The 20,736-nt window shown below is 44.5% G+C and overlaps 1 protein-coding gene across 4 annotated transcripts in view; it reads left to right on the top strand.

Annotated features, from left to right (window-relative positions):
- The window catches only part of qkia (QKI, KH domain containing, RNA binding a), an 89,974-nt gene that overhangs the window by 26,910 nt on the left and 42,328 nt on the right, over nt 1-20,736 (top strand). For all 4 annotated transcript variants that reach the window (XM_080413676.1, XM_080413677.1, XM_080413675.1 and 1 more), the window contains exons 2-3: nt 2,052-2,194; nt 20,226-20,342. In XM_080413676.1, coding sequence (XP_080269802.1) covers nt 2,052-2,194; nt 20,226-20,342 — 260 coding nt within the window. The remainder of the gene's footprint in view (nt 1-2,051; nt 2,195-20,225; nt 20,343-20,736) is intronic.

The raw sequence follows: 20,736 nt of genomic DNA, 5'->3' as shown, positions 1-20,736 counted from the left end.
GGGACAGATGGACAGCGTCCTCCCACTAACCTTGGGCCTCGGCACAGGGAGGAGGATTTCTCCTGTTTCAGGGTGGAGACGAGTGGATTGTGGTCTCTAGACGGAGCAGTGAGCTAATGCGTGAGGGTCAGAATGGGAGTTGGCTCGAGGTTGGATCTCTCCCACCTTGTTTGTACGGTCAGATGTGTCCCAAAGGTGCTGCCCCGCCACTGATCCACACAGCTGTTAGCCAGATGTGTGTGTGTGTGTGTGTGTTTGTGTTCATCAGTGTCAGAGACCCCATCGATCACGCCCCTGTCAATCCTGTTATCAGGGGATTCTGAGCAAACATTTCTTCACTTCCAACAGGAAATTCCCCTCGACCCGTTTTCCAAAGCCGAAACCCCTCTGTGGCTTGCTTCGGTATGCCGATTTTTTGTTAAAGGTAGCGCCAGTTTAACAGAAAATATTGAGGGGAAAGATATCACACTTAGCAATTGCCTATATATATATATATATATATATATATATATATATATATATATATATATATATATATTTTTTTTTTTTATTATTATCCTTCCTTCACCATCCACTATCTTTCCTTATTTAGAACGGTGGTTCCCAAACTTTTTAGCTCAAGACCCAAAAGAGATTTTATAGATTTTATTTTATTTTATTTACTTATGGAATACCTTTGAAAAATGTTGGGATTGTTTTTAATTGACGAAAAGTTGGAGATTTCTTTGTTTAAACTTTTTTTAAATGTAGGAATAAAGGGGATATTTTACTTGCGAGCCATAAAAATTGGTCCGTGACCCGAACATAGGTGATATAGAGGGTCCAGGGGGCTCCAGTCAGGGTCACACTGTGAGGTCAGGCCTAATATTTCGGTAGAAGAGTGTCAGTGTATGGTTTTCCAGCCTGAGTTTTTGAATAGAGTAACAGGGTTTCTGCAAGGCCCTACAGGTAGAGGTATAGCTTTACCCCACACAGCGTACTCCTCTCTGCTCCAGGCGTGCCATAGTCAGTTCTTTATTTCACCGTCAACACTTCTTAAATGATCCTCGCTTCACTCTGTGCATTCTTATTCCTCCCAGTGTTTTTCCTATTGAATGCCTCCTGTCTGCCGATATACAGTATCTCCTGCTCAGCTCTAGGATTGTGTGTGTGTTGTGTTGGGTTTGTTGAATGTGGGAAGTGAGTCGGTGTGACCAATGTGTGTCTCCTGTGTTAAAGGGTGTTACGGCTGCAGCCGTCGACCCTCATCACACCGCTACACACTCGCACTGTGCAGCATGAATGAGCGCTTTGTCTTGCCGACCCCACTGGACCACATTCCTCAGCTCTGTGTGTGTGTGTGTGTAGGCCTATATAATAGTGTGTGAGAAAGAGACGGAGCGAAAAAGAGAGGTGAAATTTGGATGTGCCACGACTCAGTTTTTTTTGTTTTTGTTTTGTATGAGACTCCAACGGAAGTCTCCATTTCCAGAGCCTGTGTGTATGAGAGAGAACCAATCCCTTTAGGTCCATTAGTTTTATCTGACAGGGGGATCAGATCTGAAGGCATATACCTCAGCCTGAGCGATTCTCCTGCTCCCTCTCCTGTCCTGCCCTAGCCACTCAAACAGACTGCTATATTAGTGAAGTCACCGGGGAAAAGAACCCAGGTGTCTGGAGGTGGCCGTAACCCCTTGCGATAAAGACGAAGCGGCAAAAAAAGAACCTACAAGTCATGTTTATCTCACTCAGTGCATTAAGTCCTTGCTGAGTTTCAAATATTAATTATCGCTCCAAGAAGTCGTCTTTATTGCATTTAGTGCATAATTTTTCTTCTGGATGACTTGTGAGGCAATTGCCAGCGTTTCCTCAATTCGTTTTGTATGGTCACAAATGTTAGTGCGGGGTTTGATACTTTTTTGAGTCAAAGCCTGTTGGCTTTAGCACAAATGGCAAATTACTGAGACTTTAATTTACGTGTGCGGTCATACGTTTTTGCACACGGACATAGATGCTGCTTGTCATTCTCTTAACCTGTACTGACCTTATGGCCTTTTGGTTTTATGTTCCAGAGATCAACAGAGTACGTAAGGACATGTACAGTGACTCAGTGAACGGCCTGCAGGACAGACACCCCCTGGAACTGCCTGATCCCCATGGACCCATCATCCACCTGCAGGAGAAACTCTTTGTGCCTGTCAAAGAATACCCCGACGTAAGCAGACACACACACACACACACACACACACACACACACACACACACACACACACACACACACTAGCACGTTTGTATTATATTACTATACTTTGGCTATTTTGTAAATAAATGGGGCTTGAATTTTATCCCAAGCCCTAAACATAAGCTCTAAATGCCTAATCCTAAACTGAATCTTTATAATTGTAAGCCTAACTCTAAAAATCTTTAAACCTAAAATCATCAGTTTCTCTTGTGAGGACCAGGAAAACTGTCCTCGCAATACCTATTTCTATAGTACTTATATTTGGCTCTGACAAGTATAGTAATACACACACACACTAGGGTCCAGTCGGTTTCAGCAGTATCATTGGCAAGCATTTACTCCAAAATTTGCCTTCTGACATATCAATGGCTGTTTAAGATAAAAATTGTTTTGTTCTCCATTAAAATCTGTATTGGAGAGAGCAATGAGTAAGGCACATTTCATAATCTGTCTGCATCGACAAATCAATAGTGATGCTCTTCAAGTATTGGGCCACGGTATCCGAACACACCCGTGGCTGCCGGGGCCCCGGGGCAGTGGATCTGGGTGACGTATCATCAATGTAATGATGGCTGCTGATGGTTCAGCAAACTTGTCACTCACACTCCTCTCCTGCTCTGTGTCCCTGTCTTTTGCACTTAGAACTATCACAATGATTACATAATCGCCTAATAGCAATTATCTTTGCATAATCGTTTCCACGTTGAAAAATATTCATATACTTTCGAACATTTTCAAAAAATAGTGGAAATAGCAGATCTACAAGCTCACAACATGTTGCGAAGCGTTGTGAGCTTGTACATCGGCTATTTGCACTATTAAGGTTTTCTAGAAAGTATAAAGTTATGTCAGTAATTTCTTTGTTTATTTAGGTTATTTGTCATATCTGCCCTGTGCAACTTCAAAGCCTAGAAGCCAAACAGCGATGGAATTTGTATTCACATGTTCCGGTGTTCAACGACTAACATTAAATCGTTAATCGCAAATATTTGTGTGACAATTAATCGTCAAGTGAAATTTCATAATCGTGACAGCCCTGTTTGCACTCCCTCTGCCCCCACACCCTTTTACCGACTTGGAGACTCACAAGTCTGTCTCAAAATGCTTTGCTCAACTAAAGACAATATCCCAGCTTTCGTCGTTCAAACTGGGTTGAAACAATTACAGAGTTCAGGAAAAAACGGAATCACTTTGATATCCTCTCTGTGATCATAGAACTATCTCGGCAAACATTATGTCAATAAGATATCGTCGTTGTCGGGTGGAAACCATGCATGTCCAAAACCGTCCTTTTTTTATGATTCTTTTAAACTCACATTAATCTGCGAAAAGACATACAAGTTGAAATATGGAGATAAGAGGTTACAGAAATATGGAGATAAGCGGTTACAGACAACGATATATACGTTTTATTAATCAAATAATATGGTAATATTTGGTAATGATACCAAAATCTGATTCACTCAGGTGGGGATTAAAAGTTTTGAACTTTTGGGCCGAGACGATTCCTAGGAAAAATATCTCAGATACAGTACACTGGTACATGCTTTCTTTCACAACCGTTCTTTACCTCAACCTTGCTTTAACATGACGCTCGCATTCTCTTCTGTGCCGTTATTTACCAGGGGAGCAGTTGATAGACGCCACCAGGGACTCATTGTTTAGAGTTTCCCATTTCATATGCAATTTTACCAATGCACTCAACACAGAGCGACCCGGTGTGACTGAGCAGTGAGGGGTTTGACATCCTGCTCAAGGACACTCAGACATGTTTTTGTGTGTTAAAAGATGGTAGATGAAGCGCTCGGATGTCTGTCCTTCACTCGGAGAGCTTACGGTTTGAGCTTCAGCTGTCATTTCAGTTGCTGGCAATTAAAGGGGAATCAACATTAAGTGGATATGCTCCACAGTAATTTGAGAGACACTCCTAAAGCCTGGTGAACATCTCATACAAGAACCCTTTGAAGTAGTGAAGTGACGGCTCAACATAACCGGACTTAAAGCCATGACCTTCTAGTTACTCCCCTCTCCCGCTCTCCTTTTCTCTCTCTCTCACACCCCTTATTCTTGCCATAAATGTCCGCTATGTTGTTTTATTTATTTATTGATAGACTGTTTGCTCAGGCCAGTGGACTCGTAGAATGTGTACCAAGTCGCTAATATACGACCGCCACATGGCTGTAACAGCAGTCCGGTCTAAATCTGGCCTGACCAGAGGAAAAAACCATGACACGCTCAGCTGTTCACCGAGGGAGAGAGGAGCAGTGAAACCTACCTCCTCAATAAATATGTTCTATTATAATATATATTCCTAGAGTAGAAAATAGAAAGCTGGTTGGTGGAATGCCTACTGGCAAAGTCTGGAGAGACCAGACGGATGGCGCTGCTTAAACAGATAGAGAGAAACACACACACACACACACACACACACACACACACAGGGTTTAGAGAGCGTGGCCAGGGTAGAGCTGTCAGCCAGACTGTAGAGATGAGGAAGGATGTGACACGAGGAGAGACGAGGCTGGAAGGCTTATCCGGAGGGTGATGGTGAGATGCTTGTGTGTGTGTGAGTGAGTGAGTGAGAGAAACGCGTATACTGTCTTTGCCTTGGTGAGGTATTGTGTGTCCTACTGGATGTTCAGCGGTGTTGTTCGTCTGTGGTTTGTGTAAGGTTGTGACCAGGGTCACTCAACCCTCCTTCAGTCCTTCCTATCCTCACGCTAATCCTAGGTGGTCAGACACGCGCACGCTCGCTCGCTCGCACACACGCATCGCATGCATCTGGATGTGTCACCTCTCTAGCAGCAACATTTCTCTTCCTAATCCCAGCAGCCAGCAGAGAGGAGGATAGAGGGACAGGGGGCAGGGCAGAGCCCAGCCAGGCGTGAATTGCATTTTCCCCCTGACAGGGCTGATAAAGGGCACCCAGGCCCAGCCCGGCCCAGCTCTGGCCTGCCCGCACAGGGCTCATGCTACCCCCACCACCCACTCCCCCCACCCAATACTTGTTCTTATAACCTCCCAGCTACAACTCCATGGCAGTATTACCATGTCTGCTTATTATAAGCGACTTTGCGCTTGTTTTTCTGTAAAGTCGCTTGTAAATATTGGTAGTTGCGGGTTGCAGTTTCTTTTTGGGCTTGTTTCAGAAGTGTAGTAGCTTATTTGGGCTTGCTTCCTAAATGTTGTTAACACATTTACATGTCAAGCAAGGACCCCCAAATTAATATGTATTTGTCCACGGACCTCCCATTTAATTACATTTTATATTCAAAATGTGTCACTTTTTTCAAGAATGTTTTTGAAAATAGAACATCTACAAGCTCACAAGTTTGTGAGCTTGTAGATCGGCTATTTTCAAATAGCCAATGTATATAGGTTTAAAGTGTTCATGTGGCCTAGTCAGCCTAGTTCATAGACCTGGTTGCTTATTTCTGTGGCAAAATATGGCAACACTGCTGCAAGGCTGTAGTTCCCAGATTGTGAAGCCAACATGCAATTGATGAAAGCTAGCTCTTTTTCTAAAGGCAGATGTCAGATTTATTCCAACTGGAGGTGCATTTTATTTTTTTATTCCGTCATTTGACGTTTTAACCTTTTAACATGGAAAAGGACTACCGGTATCTGTCTCAAAATACAGTTTGGCTTTTCGAAGGACATTTATTTATTTTTACAGCATTGGCTACTAACGGTATAATCTCATCTCCAGGCCAGACTGTTCAGTCCCTAACCTTAAGCAGATCCTCTGGTAAAGTATGAGTTCACCATTCCTGGAAGCTCATAAAAAAATTGGATCGTATTATTATACTCGGTCACATGCAATATGTGTAGGGTAGCCATGTGTGTGGTCGTGGGCCGGATCCATTTAAACCTGATTTATACTCCGTTGTACGATGGTGTCCTGCTCAGAAAATCTACAAGCTCACAATGCGTCGCACTGCATCACGTTGTGAGCTGATAGATCTGCTATTTTCCTGAGCGGGACACCATGGTTCAGTGTGGGTACAAATCGGGCATTAGGGTCCGTGGAGGTAGTGCATGCCTTTCTGCCACCCCAGTTAACCTTCCGCACCAGCTGTCAGAGAGGAAACCCAGTAAGGTTTGTGAAAAGGAGTGGAATGGTACTGAATGACATTCACGCAGTGGTGTAAAGTAACTAAATACATTTAGTCAAGTGCTGTACTTTTGTAGTACAATACAATTTTGAGGTATCTTTTACTTTACTGGAGTATTTCCCGATATTCAATACTTTTACTTCTACTCCACTACATCTCAGAGATAAATGTTGTACTTTTACTCCACTACACTGCAATTATTTGCAAACTTTTTAGGTACTAGTTACTTTGTAGATTTTTTACTATTACAAAACATACATTAACCACTTCAGTCCTATATACACCGGCTATTTGACAAGCTCAAATAGCCGGCTTGTAGATCTGCTTTTTTCAAAAGATTTGTATACATTTTGAAAACTTAAAATGAGACAATTCTGCATAAGGAGTACTTTTAGTACTTTTAAGTGCATTTTGATGCCAGTACTTTTACTGAAGTAAATTTTGAATACCGGACTTTTACTTGTAACAGAGTATTCCTACATTGTAGTATTGATACTTTTTTACCTAAGTAAAACATTTGAGTACCCCCCCCCCCTCCCATGCACACCATTAAATGTTGTTGCATCCTGGGCTGACCCCCATGTTGCTTCTCAGCATGTTGTGCAGCTCTGTGCTGAGCTGAGCAGGTTTTGTAACACAGTAATGTCTTTATGAGCTGCCGGGCAAGCCACTAAATTAATTAGGCTACCCCCTGGTGGCCAAGATGAGTCGGTGACGGTCTGAAAACACTCACACGCACGCAACACACAAACACATACACACACACACACACGCGGTATAAGTCACATGGTTTCTCGCTCTATTTTTCACACACACACACACACACACACACACACACACACACACACACACACACGCACACGCAGTGTGGTCATTAAGTCTGTAAGAGGAAAAAAAAGGAAAGGCCAAATAGCATGGTTATATTTAGCCTTGTTGATTGAAACCAGGGGAAATCTGAAGCAGGTCTTCATGGAATTACTGTGAGATGGGAGTGGCTGTGTTGGCCATTATGTCGCAGAACACAGTCATGCTCCTGTTTGGACTGTAGTGTGTGTGTGTGTGTGTGTGGCAGTAACTGTCTTCTCTGGGATTGTATTTGTACTGCATGCTGGTAGCATGCACGTGGATGATGGCAGCTAATATATTTTGTCAAGTCTCGATGGACAGGAAAGAATCCCTTTTTGTCTTCAAGATAGGACGAACCATCTCAGGATTTATCAGAAAGGCATGCAAAGAGTGGAGAATCATTTTATAATAGTGAGAGAGTGTGAGAGAGAGATGGATGAGGAAGAGATGATGAAAGAGAGAAAAATGTCTGCATCTCCGCACCATTAACGACAGAGGACACTGTAATGATAATTATTAGCCGGTGTAATATTTTGCCCCTCTCGCATTTCCGGTGATTCCCCAAATGTTCCCCTAACATGTGTCTATTGAACATGCTGGCTGGCTGTTGTGCATGCACGATTATGGCTAAAGTGATCACCCAGATGTTTTGGCTTAGTACTGTAACCACAAATATAAAGTATTGGTAATTTGTTAATGGGCATCATATTCCATTAAACACTAAAACAAAAATAGATTTTATTGAACCTGATGGATAGAGAGATGGGTTGTACCATGTTTTGGTTATTAACCCCTTTGTAATGGTGAGGAGACAAATATTGGCACAGTGACCAAATAAAATCATGATTTTCGATGAATTGTGCAGCCTTAGCATGCATGCAAGCGTCACAGATGCAATTCCATGTGCTTCCAAACAAGATGTTCCGTAACGAAGTCTGGAGTGTAAATCTAGGGTCCATATTTAAGGGCAGCAGTGACTCTAGTATCTCTAGTTTTGTCTTCTGGCATTGTTGACGTTGCCATGGAAATATGTATTTTCGTCGTCCACTCTCCTCACTTTGGAATACTTGTCATTTATTTTCACCCAGTCATTACAATTACGAAATAAACAACTAACTCATCATCACCTTTCCTTCTCTTTCCTAGTCCCTAATGCCCATGTCACCTCTCTGTCTGACTGACTGACTGTCTGTCTCTCTCTCTCTATCTCTCATTCTCTCCCCCTCTTCTGTCTCCCTCTCAGATAATTAGATTGTCTTGGTGCCTGGCTGCAGTGCAGCATGTCAATTCCACCAAAATAACTTGTCTTGCCAGCACGCTCCTGCTCTAATTCCCTTAACTGTCCGTACGTACGTACGTATGTATGTATGTATGTGGCTCCATCCCTTCCCCGTCTATGGCTACATGTGTGTCTGAGCGAGTACTCATTCTCTGTGTGGCGGGGTGTGTGCATGTGTCTACGTATGCGCCTGTATGTGTGTGCATTTCTGTGTGTGGCTGTGTGCTGTGCACCCATCTCTGCGTGCATAAACGTGTGCCCTTTTGTATGTCTGTGTCCTTGTGTTTTGTCTGTGTGTGTGTGCATGGTTGCGTGCATACAGCCATGTCACCAGTGTGCAGAGCACCATGACGCGTCACTGTGGTGACTGCGTCCTGACTGACAGCAGAGTGGCGGGTCATCTGATAACTTACATCTTCAATTAAACCCTATCTGTAGCGCGCACACACACACACACACACACACACACACACACACACACACACACACACACACACACACACACACAATGCTCTGATAGGCTGCAAGTTGACGGACAGTTTGGCGTGTCATTTCAGTTGACCTTCAGGTGTCGTCTGCTAGGGCATTTATGTGTGTCTATTTACAAGCCATTTAGCAGACGCTCTTATCCAGAGTGACATAGAAAGTGCAAGATCAGAATGGCCTGAATTCTAGTCAGCCAACAATAGGCAAAGCTGTCAAGTAAATAGAGTGCAAAGAAAACAATTAAGTGTTACAAAGTAACAAGGACACCAGGTAAACATCAAACCTAGCATCTGTCTAAATAACACATTTGGCATCTGTGGAGAAGGAAACGACACACATCTGCATAAATAGAGTATATAGCATATGTGTGAACAAGTAAACAACATATGCCTCTGACCTTATATCTAGCGTCTATGTAAATAAGCAACAAGTAGGCCTACCGATGCGAGGAGATAAGGAATGCTAGGGGTTGAGGTGCAGCCTGAAATGACTCTGCTACATTTATTTGAGATATTAGTATCCTTCTGTTTGTACTCTGTACCCCTTGTGCATAGCAGGGCTGGCTGATATGAATTCAAATCAATATCACAATTATTTCAAACCATTGCCTCGATTACAAAGAATGAAAAATATAGAGAAAATAGACGATCAATGTGGTGTTGGCTTGTAGATCGGTTAATTTCACAATTTTTGTATGCTACCATTGTTAACACATTGACCGCCAGAGGTTAATCTCATAATGTACTCACCAGTGCCAACGTTTTATTGTTGTTTTTTGTTTTTTTCACGTCGCCATAGACGTCGTTAAAATCCTTAAGATTGATCTGTGCACTGTTTGTAAACATCGCGGACATCTCCCTGTGTCTACCAGTCCAAACCACGTGTCAAACGGGGCATCCATTGTTGAGTTAGAACGGTTTATGTTAAACAGTGATCAGCGAGGAGAAAAACTACAATCGAAGAAAATGGCGTTTCAGTGTAGACTTTAGAATGGGAGCCGGCGTGATCGTCAAAACCGGATCCCAAATAATTCTGTTTCCGGTGGTGTTACAATGAAATGTGCCGTACCGGAAAATTGAGAAAAAAAAAAAAATTCGAAAAAAAGGAAAAAGCACCACAGCCCGTAGGCTACGGGATCGGCGGTTAAGCGTTGGATTTAACGGCCCGTAGAACTACGGGCCCGGCGGTCAATGTGTTAAAGGAGTAGTTCCCCCACAAAATGACTTATTTTCTATCAATTACACAGCCCATGAAGCCTTGAATTCATGCAGATTCTTTCGTTTTTGTCACATTTCTAAGCCAATAATGTGATGACCGGCGGAGGAGACTCAATGAGTCTCCATTGAGTCTCCGCTGTTCATCAAATTATTGGCTCAGGGATGCGACAAAAGCAAAAAATAAAGTCATTTTGTGGGTGAACTACTCCTTAAGTGGGTAATCGATTTTGTTGATTATAAATTCGTGTGAATTCGTTGATGTATAAGAAATAAAACTAAAAACATAAAACCTACTTCTCGATTATGTTCAAAATTAAGTCTGTTATTGGTTCTAAATATCCGTTTCAATATGTTTCCAGTTAATTGCCCAGCCCTAGCTCACACACCCTTGCTGTGCTGCTCACACACCCTTGCTGTGCTGCTGACTCTGTGAAATGGGACACCGAGTTATAGACGTACGGTGTTGAGCAACTGGTAAACAGCCCTGACTGGACGGGGCTTTGAAGGAGCAGCTGGGAAGAGAAGGACTTTTATTTTGGAGACATTTGCAGACGGCACAGGGATGTCCGACTTCAGCCTCCGTTAGCATGGTTAGCATGTACAGGAGCACATTTTTCCCAGTTTGTACATGAAGCTTTTGCTTCTGTGCTATGCTAATCCACACCAAATAGCAGCTCTGTAGTACTCACTGCAGTGCAAAGCTTTGCCTAAAATGTTGTGTTGGGCTTGCATTGTAACTTATAATACATGGCACTTCAGCCTGTATGACAAGTAGCCAGACAGTCAGTCATGCTGTTGAACGTGGCAGTAATTAAGTCAAGCTCACAATGCGTTGCAACGCATTGTAGATCTGCTATTTTTGGTGAACCTTTCCCCCAGAATAGGGATGCTATAGTGCTCAAGTGGTTAAGTTGCCTGTTAAAACAATCTACCTCCCCCTCCTTTCCGGTCTCCGTGGTGCCCAAGCTGCTGGGTCGTCACAGGAACAGCTGTTTGATCCCAGTCAAGTCTTCATTTGCTGGTTATTAGCCCGCCCTTTGATGCCAAATGACTCCAATTGAGCATCACAAATGACTTCTCTGCACAGGGATTGGGGGGGGCACAGGGATTGATCACAACAATCGCCTCATGCACTCGGTTGTTGGAGGCAGCATGTTGAAAGCTGCCGCCTTTGCTGCTGTTTATGATTCTTTAAGTGCATGAAAGCAGTCAAAGGATGCTCGTTTGTCTGCCCCTTGGCTCAATTGCTTAGTGCTTCATGTTTGTCTTTTCTCAGTCAGTCTCCATCAGCCACCATTCAGGTGACACTAATTCAAGGCAAACTCGGTCATTCAATGCAGTTGTTTTTCAATGGCAGCCACATAATGAGTGTTAAATATTTTTCTTTGCTGTTTGAATGTGGGTGTGAGCCACTTTAATTTGCACCATCTCTCTCGCTCACACACACACACACACATGCACGCCTGCCAATAACGGGGAGCATACAACGCGGTGCAGTGTGACCTTGTAGAAAGTACAAAATAGGCCTTAAGTGGTTAAATTAACACTGAGGAATTGACTGTGCAGCCTTTTTAAAAGTTCCTTGTCTGAATGTATGCACATCAATAAGAAGAGCAGTCTTTCAGCTGGCATAACAGAGGGCCAGGAGAGATGCCCTGACTGAGCCCGAGTAGAATAATGAAAAATAGACTAGCGGTGTCATTTCCAGTTAGCTGCATGCAAGTGTGTGTGTGTGTGTGTGTGTGTGAGTGGGCACATGTGTGTGTGTGTGTGTGTGTGTGTGTGTATGGGGACAGTAATTAGGCTGGAGGCCGTTGCAGACACGCTTTTCCTGGCAGGTGGACAAGATGTGCGTGCTGCAACACACTCCTGTGTGTGTGTGTGTGTGTGTGTGTGTGTGTGTGTCGACCGAGAATAACTGGGAACTAATTAAAGGGGAAAGCGTGCGAGCGGCTTGAGGGGGGGGGGAGTGGATGAACAAATGTGCGAACGTGAACGTGAGCAACTTATTTCCGCTGCAGCGCATCACTGCCACAGGAACCGGTACAGATTTTCGGAGATAAGATGTAAAAATTAAGACTGCGGCGATGTTCTGAGGAGGCAGATTTTGGATCCCAGTACGTCTTTGCTGGTTTGCTCTTGCGTGAAAGTCATTAGGCTGGTTCCCGCGAGGGTGTCATCACATCATCATGCCAGAGCCTGATCTCCTCCTTCACCCCCTTAAGTCATTAGCAGCCCCAGGACCGTACCACACCTCATCTCACCTTGCCTCACCTTGCCCAGAGAGAAGGAGATCAGGGGATATTTAGATCTCACTAGTTAGCCAGCCATGCGTGATGATTTTTTTTCTTACCCTCAGTTAGTGGGTAGAGAGGGTAATTAAACTGATGTCTTAGATTGATAAAGAAATGCGTTTGTTGTGGTGTTTTTTCAACCTATGCGGTCATATGCCTGAAAACCGTGAATTGTGGAGTTGTAAATTAGCCACAAACCTTCAGGTGAATATATTTAGAACGGCTCTCCAGCTTTGTGTTGCTGTGCTCACGCTACTGTGCTGTGTCCGGCCCGTGTGTCTCTACAGTCATTAGGCAGAGGGAGGGAGGGAGGGAGGTAGAGAATGAAGGACAGAAGAAGCAGGTTGCTCACAGAGGGATCAAAGGAGAGACACACACACACGTGTACCCAACGCAGGAAATAGAGATGTGGATGAAACATGACGTTGTCGTCAGTCATTGCTGACACCCCCCCCCCACACACACACTGCTGCTGCTGGACCGTACACTGTCTCTCTCTGTGTGTGTGTGTCTCTCTCTCTGTCGGTCTCTCTTTTATCCACAACAGTAGCTCCAAACACTCTCACACACACATGCACTTAGCCAAGCCAAGTCGCATCAGTGTACATACCAATATAATTAATGTCACGTTTAGATAACTGACGTTTTAATTGTTTGCTCCATTGTTGCAAAAATAGACTGTATACAAAGTATTCTGTATAGGCTTTCCACGCAGAGCCATGCACTCATTCACTTGAGCTATTTAGTTCATGTTTAGTTCATCCAAGACTCACAGCCCGTGGATTTTATATATTAACTAAAATATGGGATCTGGCAAATCTTCTTTATGTCTGATCCATCTCTCTCACACTCTCACTCTATCTATCCCCTATCTTCCCTCTTTCTCTATCTCCCTCTCTCCTCCCTGTGGGATAAGGCTGCAGCTACGTAGCGTAGCGTGGCTAGCATAATTCCACGGTGCTCTCAGCCTTGTCAGAGGGCAGTCTCCTATTGACTTATGCTGATTAACTAACGCTCGGATGAACACTGAGGCAGAGGCTGGGTGCAATTTAACTTATCTCTCCCCTTTTCTACTCTTCCTTTTTTTTCCCTTTTTCTTTTTCGCATTTGCTTATTTAAGAGTTCGTGAACCTTGCTCTCCACTCACCCCTTGCTGCTGTTTCATCCGGCATCAATCTCTGCTCTTCCCTCAATCTCTCTCTCTCCCTATCTCTCACTTCTGCCTTCAAGTCCATTTCCTTGCCGCCCGCAACCCCAAAATAAACCCAAACAGAATTATCAAAGGAGCCTTGGATTAGGCGCTAAATGCTGGATGTGCTGAATGGAGTGCTTTGAAGTCTATAGGGCTTTGAGGCGAAAATGTCACCCGTCAGAATCAAAGTCTAAACGTCCACTCGTGCGCTCCTCAAATGCCCTGGCTGGTATGGCATCGCCTCAAATCACCTGGTTCGTCCATCCTTCCCTGCAGGCCGTGAAATGCAATCTTCCATAAGTTCATCTCCGTTCAACCTCAACCCCCCGGCCCCTGCCCACCCCAGTCCCCTCTCTATCTCGATCCTTTTTCCCATCCTTGTGTCCAGCACTGCCTAACCTGTGTGGAAATGTACGTGCGTGTAGTGGGCGCTTGTGTGTGTGTGTGTCACGCAGGGGAGGTGCACAAGATGGATTTAATTGAACGCATGAACATTTCAGCCCGCAGATGAATGAGCGATAAACGGGCGGGCAGCCAGCCGGCGGTTGGGGAGGTTGCGTGTAGTCGAGAGGGAAACATTGATTTATTTATTCTGCGAGAGATCTGCGCAGTGAGGGAGGGAGGGAGGAAGTGGGGGGGGGAAGGGGGCTGACAGATATGCAAAAGAGGGATGACTGGATGCAGCGTACATAGACAGACACAGACAGGGAGAAGAAAAGGATGTGTGCTGAAGGAGCATCCTGAGACAGCCGTGAATGGCTGAGGAAAGACGGCTTTTATTAGACGTGTGGAGAGAACAGGGGTTGGTGCAGACAACAAAACACCACCGTTCATCTCTGTGCCCTTGCTGGGATTTCTCCCTTGTAATTTGGGGTGAAGTAAAAAAAAACAAAATATTGGAGGAGGGAGAGAGGGAGTAGTATCTTTGACATGAGAAACAGTTGCGGGCCAGCCATTACTTTGGTATGAGTTGTTGCCCAATAAAACTGTTGAGGTCAGGACAGCGAAGGGGGAAGAGTGAGGGGAGCGAAGGGGGGGAGCAAAGATAGGGAGAGAGGCTGAGAGAGAAAGAGGGAGAGAGGCTGAGAGAGAAAGAGGGAGAGAGATGGCGGCGCCCGATGTAGCAACAGTTTCTCGATGCACCGCACCGAATGAACTGCTGCTCATTTCCCTGAACCCTACGAGCGTGTCGATTGGTATTCTCCTCGCGGCTCGGCCAGCCACTCCTCGCTCTAAAGCCCCGCGTGCACGAATGCGTGATCTCATTTCCTGTCTTCGTTCTCACCATCGCCACAAACAAACACCACTGTCACATGAAACGATTGTTCTGCTTCCCCGAGCGCTGTTGGTGGAACCGCCATCGTCTCCCACTCATTCACGCCACAGCGGCACAAATCATAACACACTGACGCGCGCGCGCTCACAGCTCTTGTCCTGCGCGTGCACTCTGATGCCCTCTCACACAAACACACACACTTTCACGGCAGCCGGCTTCTGAGTGTAGCCGAGGGTGTCTGCAAGAACTCTCTGTATAGTTCTGCAGTCGGCCACTCAAACATGGAGATGCATACATACACACACACACACACACACACACACACACGCCATAACCCGCCTGTGGAGTAGCGATAACGGGGTGGGTAAACAAAGACCCTTTAATGTCAGGGTAAGCCCTCGTCCTGAAGGGGGCTTGGTGTGTATGTGTGGGTCTGTGTGTGTAGTAGTTGCTCTATCTGCCCCCGTGTGTGTGTGTGTGTGTGTGTGTGTGTGTGTGTGTGTGTTGGCTTTCAGAGCTTCGAGGAAGAATGCGATAAAAGAGAGATGGGGTGAGAGAGGGGAGAGAGTCCATCCACCAAAGGTCCCAGTGTCTCTAATCTCCTAATGCCGTAAATGAGGGGAGGGAATAGGAGACGAGAGGCTGCTGAGAGTTGCAGAGTTGGCAAAATAAAGAGTTTATGCATGTATTCTGTTCACCAGATGGCGATGGCAAGAGTGCATTTGTAAATAGAACGTATAAATGATTTTTTTGCGGGGTTATTTATTTATTTATGTATTTCCTCCCTCTTTTGTTAGCTGGAGCTGATTTTAGCCCAGAATGGCTAAATCGGAGTCTTTAATGACTAGTTGTGGGAATAGCGGCTAACAGTGTGAGAGAGTACAGCTTTTGGAATTGAATATATTCCATACATAACTTAATGTAAGTAGGTTTACTAGTAGGGATAAATGGGGCTTCATTTCCACTTCACTTGAGACTACTGCAAGCATCCCCCTGAGTGGTGACAAGTCCTCCATGACCCCATCGTCATGTTCCCCATGGGGGTCCCTAGGCCGCACTTTCCAGACCACGGTCGGGGAAGAAACAAGAGCACTTGTGTGCCCGTTTGAGGGCGGAACAGAGAACCTTGATTTCTTTGTAGTGGCTGCGTAGGTGGTGAGGTATTTCTGGTGAGTTGAGTAGAAGAGAAGTGAAGGTGTCTTTGCGAGGGAGGGTGCTGTATCCATCCTACACTTCTTGGCGAGGCTTGGTGGAGTGGAGTTACTGGCGGGTTTAAGCATCCCCTGATGACTCCAACACACGGGTTCTCCATTGTTTTCATATTCCAACAGCTTAAAATGGCAGTCGCCCTTTTCAAAACGGCCTCTGTGAGAAGCGAGTCAGACTTCAAACTGCAGAGCTCAAAGGCACTAAAGGCCAACCAAATATACCGTAGGTAGAGGTCTTATTTAAATTCTAACCTGCAGTCAATTTAGGCTTGGTTTATTTATTTTTTATTAGGCATTTAGGGTAGCCTTGTAGTTAGACCTGGAAGGTTTTAATTGGACAAGGCGGTGTGTTTTGTCTCTACCATATGTGTGATGAGCGCAGACGTGCAGTAGAAACCCAGACATTTGATGTGGCCGCATCTCGGAATATTCCTCTACTGAGACCAGGCAGTGCGTGCACTAGGGTACGTGCACAGCATTTGTGGCTGCTAGCTTGCGCGACATTTTGGCCAGACGTGATCCCTGTGTAACCTCATCACCATTAGAAGCAGGACTGAGTTCCCAACGTCAACAAGAGACATACACACACACACACACACACACACACACACACACACACACACACACACACACACACACACACACACACACACACACACACACACACACACACACACACACACACACACAACATTTTGCCTATCCTATGCATACACTTGCTTGAGCACCAAGGAAAGAACGCAGGACGAGTTATTATTCCAGTGTGGAAAAACCATCACGTTTCTTTTTTTTCCTTTTCTTTTTTTAATGGGCGATGGTGGGACAAGAGAGACACTTTTAGCCTCTAACCTTCCACCAGAGACTAGTGGTGGCTAACTGGTTTTGTTCATAATTACATTTCCAGTTACTGAAAGCACGAAGTTTCCCCTTCTAGTCTTCTCTCTCCTCTCTGTCTCTCTCTCTCTCTCTCTTTCTCTCTCCCTCTCCCCCTGCTCCATCCCTACCCACTTCCTTCCATCAGTCCGCTGCTCACTGTCATGTCCAATCATCATCAACATATTCATGTCCAGAGAGAGACCGAGAGAGCGATGGTATAAGCAACACATAGAGAAGGCAGAGGAAGTGAGATGTTAAGATTCTATTTCCATGTCAGTTTGGGGATTTCTAACTAGTGAAATCTTGACTTTTTGGATCGGATACCTGCATGGATTTATTTTAATTTGTACGCCTGTAGGCCAAGCTGTCTATAACAGGGGTTATCTGTATGGACTATGTATCCCCACAAAAGTAGACCAATCACAGCTCATGCTGCTATGTGCATGACTTAATGAAACGAGCACCTCCAGCCACGAAAGCCTGAAGTGCCTGGTGAAGTGAAATCTATGCGTATTAAAAATATATATTATTTTAATTGTTGTTATTGTTGTTGGGGGCAACTGGCTCATGAGGTACAATGACCATTTTGATTTGATCCCTAGCTCCTAGCTGTCTCGAGCAAGAAGATGAACCCCTTAGCTGTTCATGAGCAGGTTGTGTGAAAATGTGTTACTGTAAAGCATTGTTAAGTGCTTTGGATAAAGGCGCTATAGAAATGCAGACCATTTGTTGGTGAAGTATGTAACCTATAGCTATAGTATTTTTTTAATTGTTAAGATATTTTCTTCTTTGTTTAGATGAGTGTAGGGGTAGACATGCAAGATGCGATGGGAATCTGTGAGTTGTGAGTACCCCGAGTTGGAATCAAAGAGCATGTGGTCAGTGCACTAAATGTTTGAACCACGAGGCACCCCCTTTCAAAAGAATTATGTGAATGAAGAGAATTTACTCAGATCGGTCTTGCGGTTTGCTTCCTTTTTAACCTGTGCTGTTCAGGAATCTGATTCCAGTTAAAGACAATGACGAACAGACAGTATGGATTGGAGACATATTGAATGTTGATCTGTAAAGCTTGTGATATCTCTTTTAATGTCCTACCGCCAAGCTCTATAGTGTGTGTTTACCCCCAGAGCTATGGGTTACTCTGCAGCTGGTACTGTAATGCAGAAAGACGGCTCTCTCCTTCATTCCTTGAGTGTGTGTGTGTGTGTGTGTGTGTGTGTGTGTGTGAGAGCATGTATTAAAACGCTGCCATTGTGCATAGCTGGTCAGTGACCTCAGAGAGTGGACACTAGGCCACCTACCACCACATTATCCCTCAGCAGAAATGCACAAAAACATACCCTGCGTTTGGATTTGTGATGACTTAATCAAAGTGATGCCCCGGCAAGACACACGCACACACACACCCCTCGGAACGCACACCCCTCTGAAAACTGTCGTCATTCACAGGAATTCTTGTCTTTCCATCCACAGGGTGTGTGTTAGTAATACTAGCCCCAGACAGATTCAGCCAGGGAGTCGGGGACCTCTGTCTGTGACAGTGACACGAGTTTCAACTCTGGTCCTCCTGTTTGTTTAACAGGAACCACCTTAGATTTGTAATGCATCTCTTTAATTACACACATCTCCTCTCCAACAGCCTTTTTTGGGGGGATTTGTTGATATATTTTATTTATTTGAGGAGGCATTGGAGTGTGTAAGCAGATGTGACTGCAGTTAAAGAAGTTAGCGCTGCGGTGTCACTGTTCATTGTTATGACCAGAGAACGGGAACGGTTACGCTTGGGATCGCCATAGCAAAAGCCTTCCACTGTGACATTATTACGCTTCAGCTTTTGGAAAATATGTGCATGACAGTATAAATATCCCATTTTCAATAACAGTAGGTTTATTTTCCCCATCACGCTATCCTCTCGCTCTCGCTCTTCAAATGCCAGCGACTACACTCGTGCCATGTTTAAACACGACCGTTTTGTTTCATCTGTCACCCCCCCCCCCCCCTCCTGAACCCCCACCTCCCTTCTGCTCTCCCCTCCTTACCTTCTGTTTTTGTTTTGGCTGAAAATGTGTTGGATTATTTCAACACAATTCCCCTTTATCCTGGGAGAAGCCTGCTTCAAGTGGTGAGGATTACGTCGGTAAATACATTTCCTTTTGGTACAAAGCCGCAAAGCCACTCACCAGTGAAGGGGGGAGGGGGGAAGGGGACCTCGATAAGAAAATTGCGCCAAGCAGGGTGCCTCACCTCACTGCAACCCCCCCCCCCCGCCCCTTTCCTCTTAACACCCTCTCTCCGCCTTTTCTACACCTCCATCCCTCTGTTCCTCGCGCGTCTCTAATTCCCTGTAGTTTCATTTTCCATTTCCCTCGACTCTCAAGAAAGATTTCATTTTCCTGTGGCCTGGCAGGCTGCTCCCAGCGTGATGCGCTAATAAAGACTGTCTGGCTCAGCCAGGTAGGGGGTTCAGTACCGCAAAGTAGTGGGGAGGCCTGTCGCTGCCTGGACTTTGTTATTAACCAAGTTCAACCTGGCATCCCTATGTTGGGCATGTCATTTAACATTTTAGAAATAAAATGTATTTTTCTTGTGGCAAACTCAGTGCGTCAAGAAAATGACTCTTGACGCACTGAGTTTGTAGAGAAGCTATTTTCGTCATTTGTCGTAGGACAAAGTATACTGTATAGTCACTATACAGTATACCATATACACATATTCATACTGTATAGTCACTATACAGTATACCACTATACTATAGTGGTTAATTAAGTTTTTAACCACTGGCTCCATTCCTCTAACCCTCTGTCGAAGGCTGAAAAAAAGGTCCTATAATGTCTAGTGTGTGTGTGTACGGTATGTGTACCCGTGGTTTTTGCAGCAATGAGCATGGCATCCAGCCGAGTGGTCTTGAGTCCTTATGGGTCGTTTTTATTTTAATTGTTTTATTCTAGACATCACACTTCATTCATAGGCAGAGTTAATTGAAGATGATTGTGAACCATGAGTAATGGTTGGGTGGGGGTTTAAGTGCTTCTCTCCAATGTGGTCTGATTCCAATCACAGAGGTCCCTGTGTGAAATAACTCAGTGCTATAATTTAGCCTAAATGTCTTAATCTTTCAATACTCGATATTCAGTGGTACTCTGTAGACTGACTAATCTCTTGCCCTTCTAATTTTCTCTCTCTGTGTGTCTTCTCTTTGTCTGCTCCTGCAGTATAACTTTGTGGGGAGGATTCTTGGTCCTCGAGGACTCACAGCCAAGCAGCTGGAAGCAGAGACTGCATGCAAAATCATGGTGAGGGGCAAGAGCTCCATGCGGGACAAAAAGAAGGTAAGCACCATTAAACCATCCATATATAAAAAAGATTTTAACCCCCCTTAAAATATATATATTTTTATAACCTTAGTCTACATAACCTCTTCACAAACAACCCCAAAACAAAACCCTAATGTCTGTAACCTCTTAAATAAAACAAACCCCCTTTGTGTTCACTTAAATTTGACCAGTGTCAAAGTGCTGGCTCCGTTCAGCAAGAGCTAATGTGAGTGAGCCTTTATGTGATGCATTCTGTCGGTACTTTTATTATTTTGATAATATATCCAGGCAAAAGACGACGCACATTTTTTTTTATCCAATCTTCACATTAGGGATCTGTGCAACGACTAATTTCACAGATTATTTTTTTTAAAACAAACTTCTCAAACTGACTACACGACTAGTGTTT

This window comes from Gymnoscopelus braueri (genome assembly GCF_963280865.1).
Source record: "Gymnoscopelus braueri genome assembly, chromosome: 19".
NCBI lineage: Eukaryota > Metazoa > Chordata > Actinopteri > Myctophiformes > Myctophidae > Gymnoscopelus > Gymnoscopelus braueri.
Note: the sequence above shows the minus strand (reverse complement) of the source record. Positions and strands in the feature narration are given on the sequence as shown.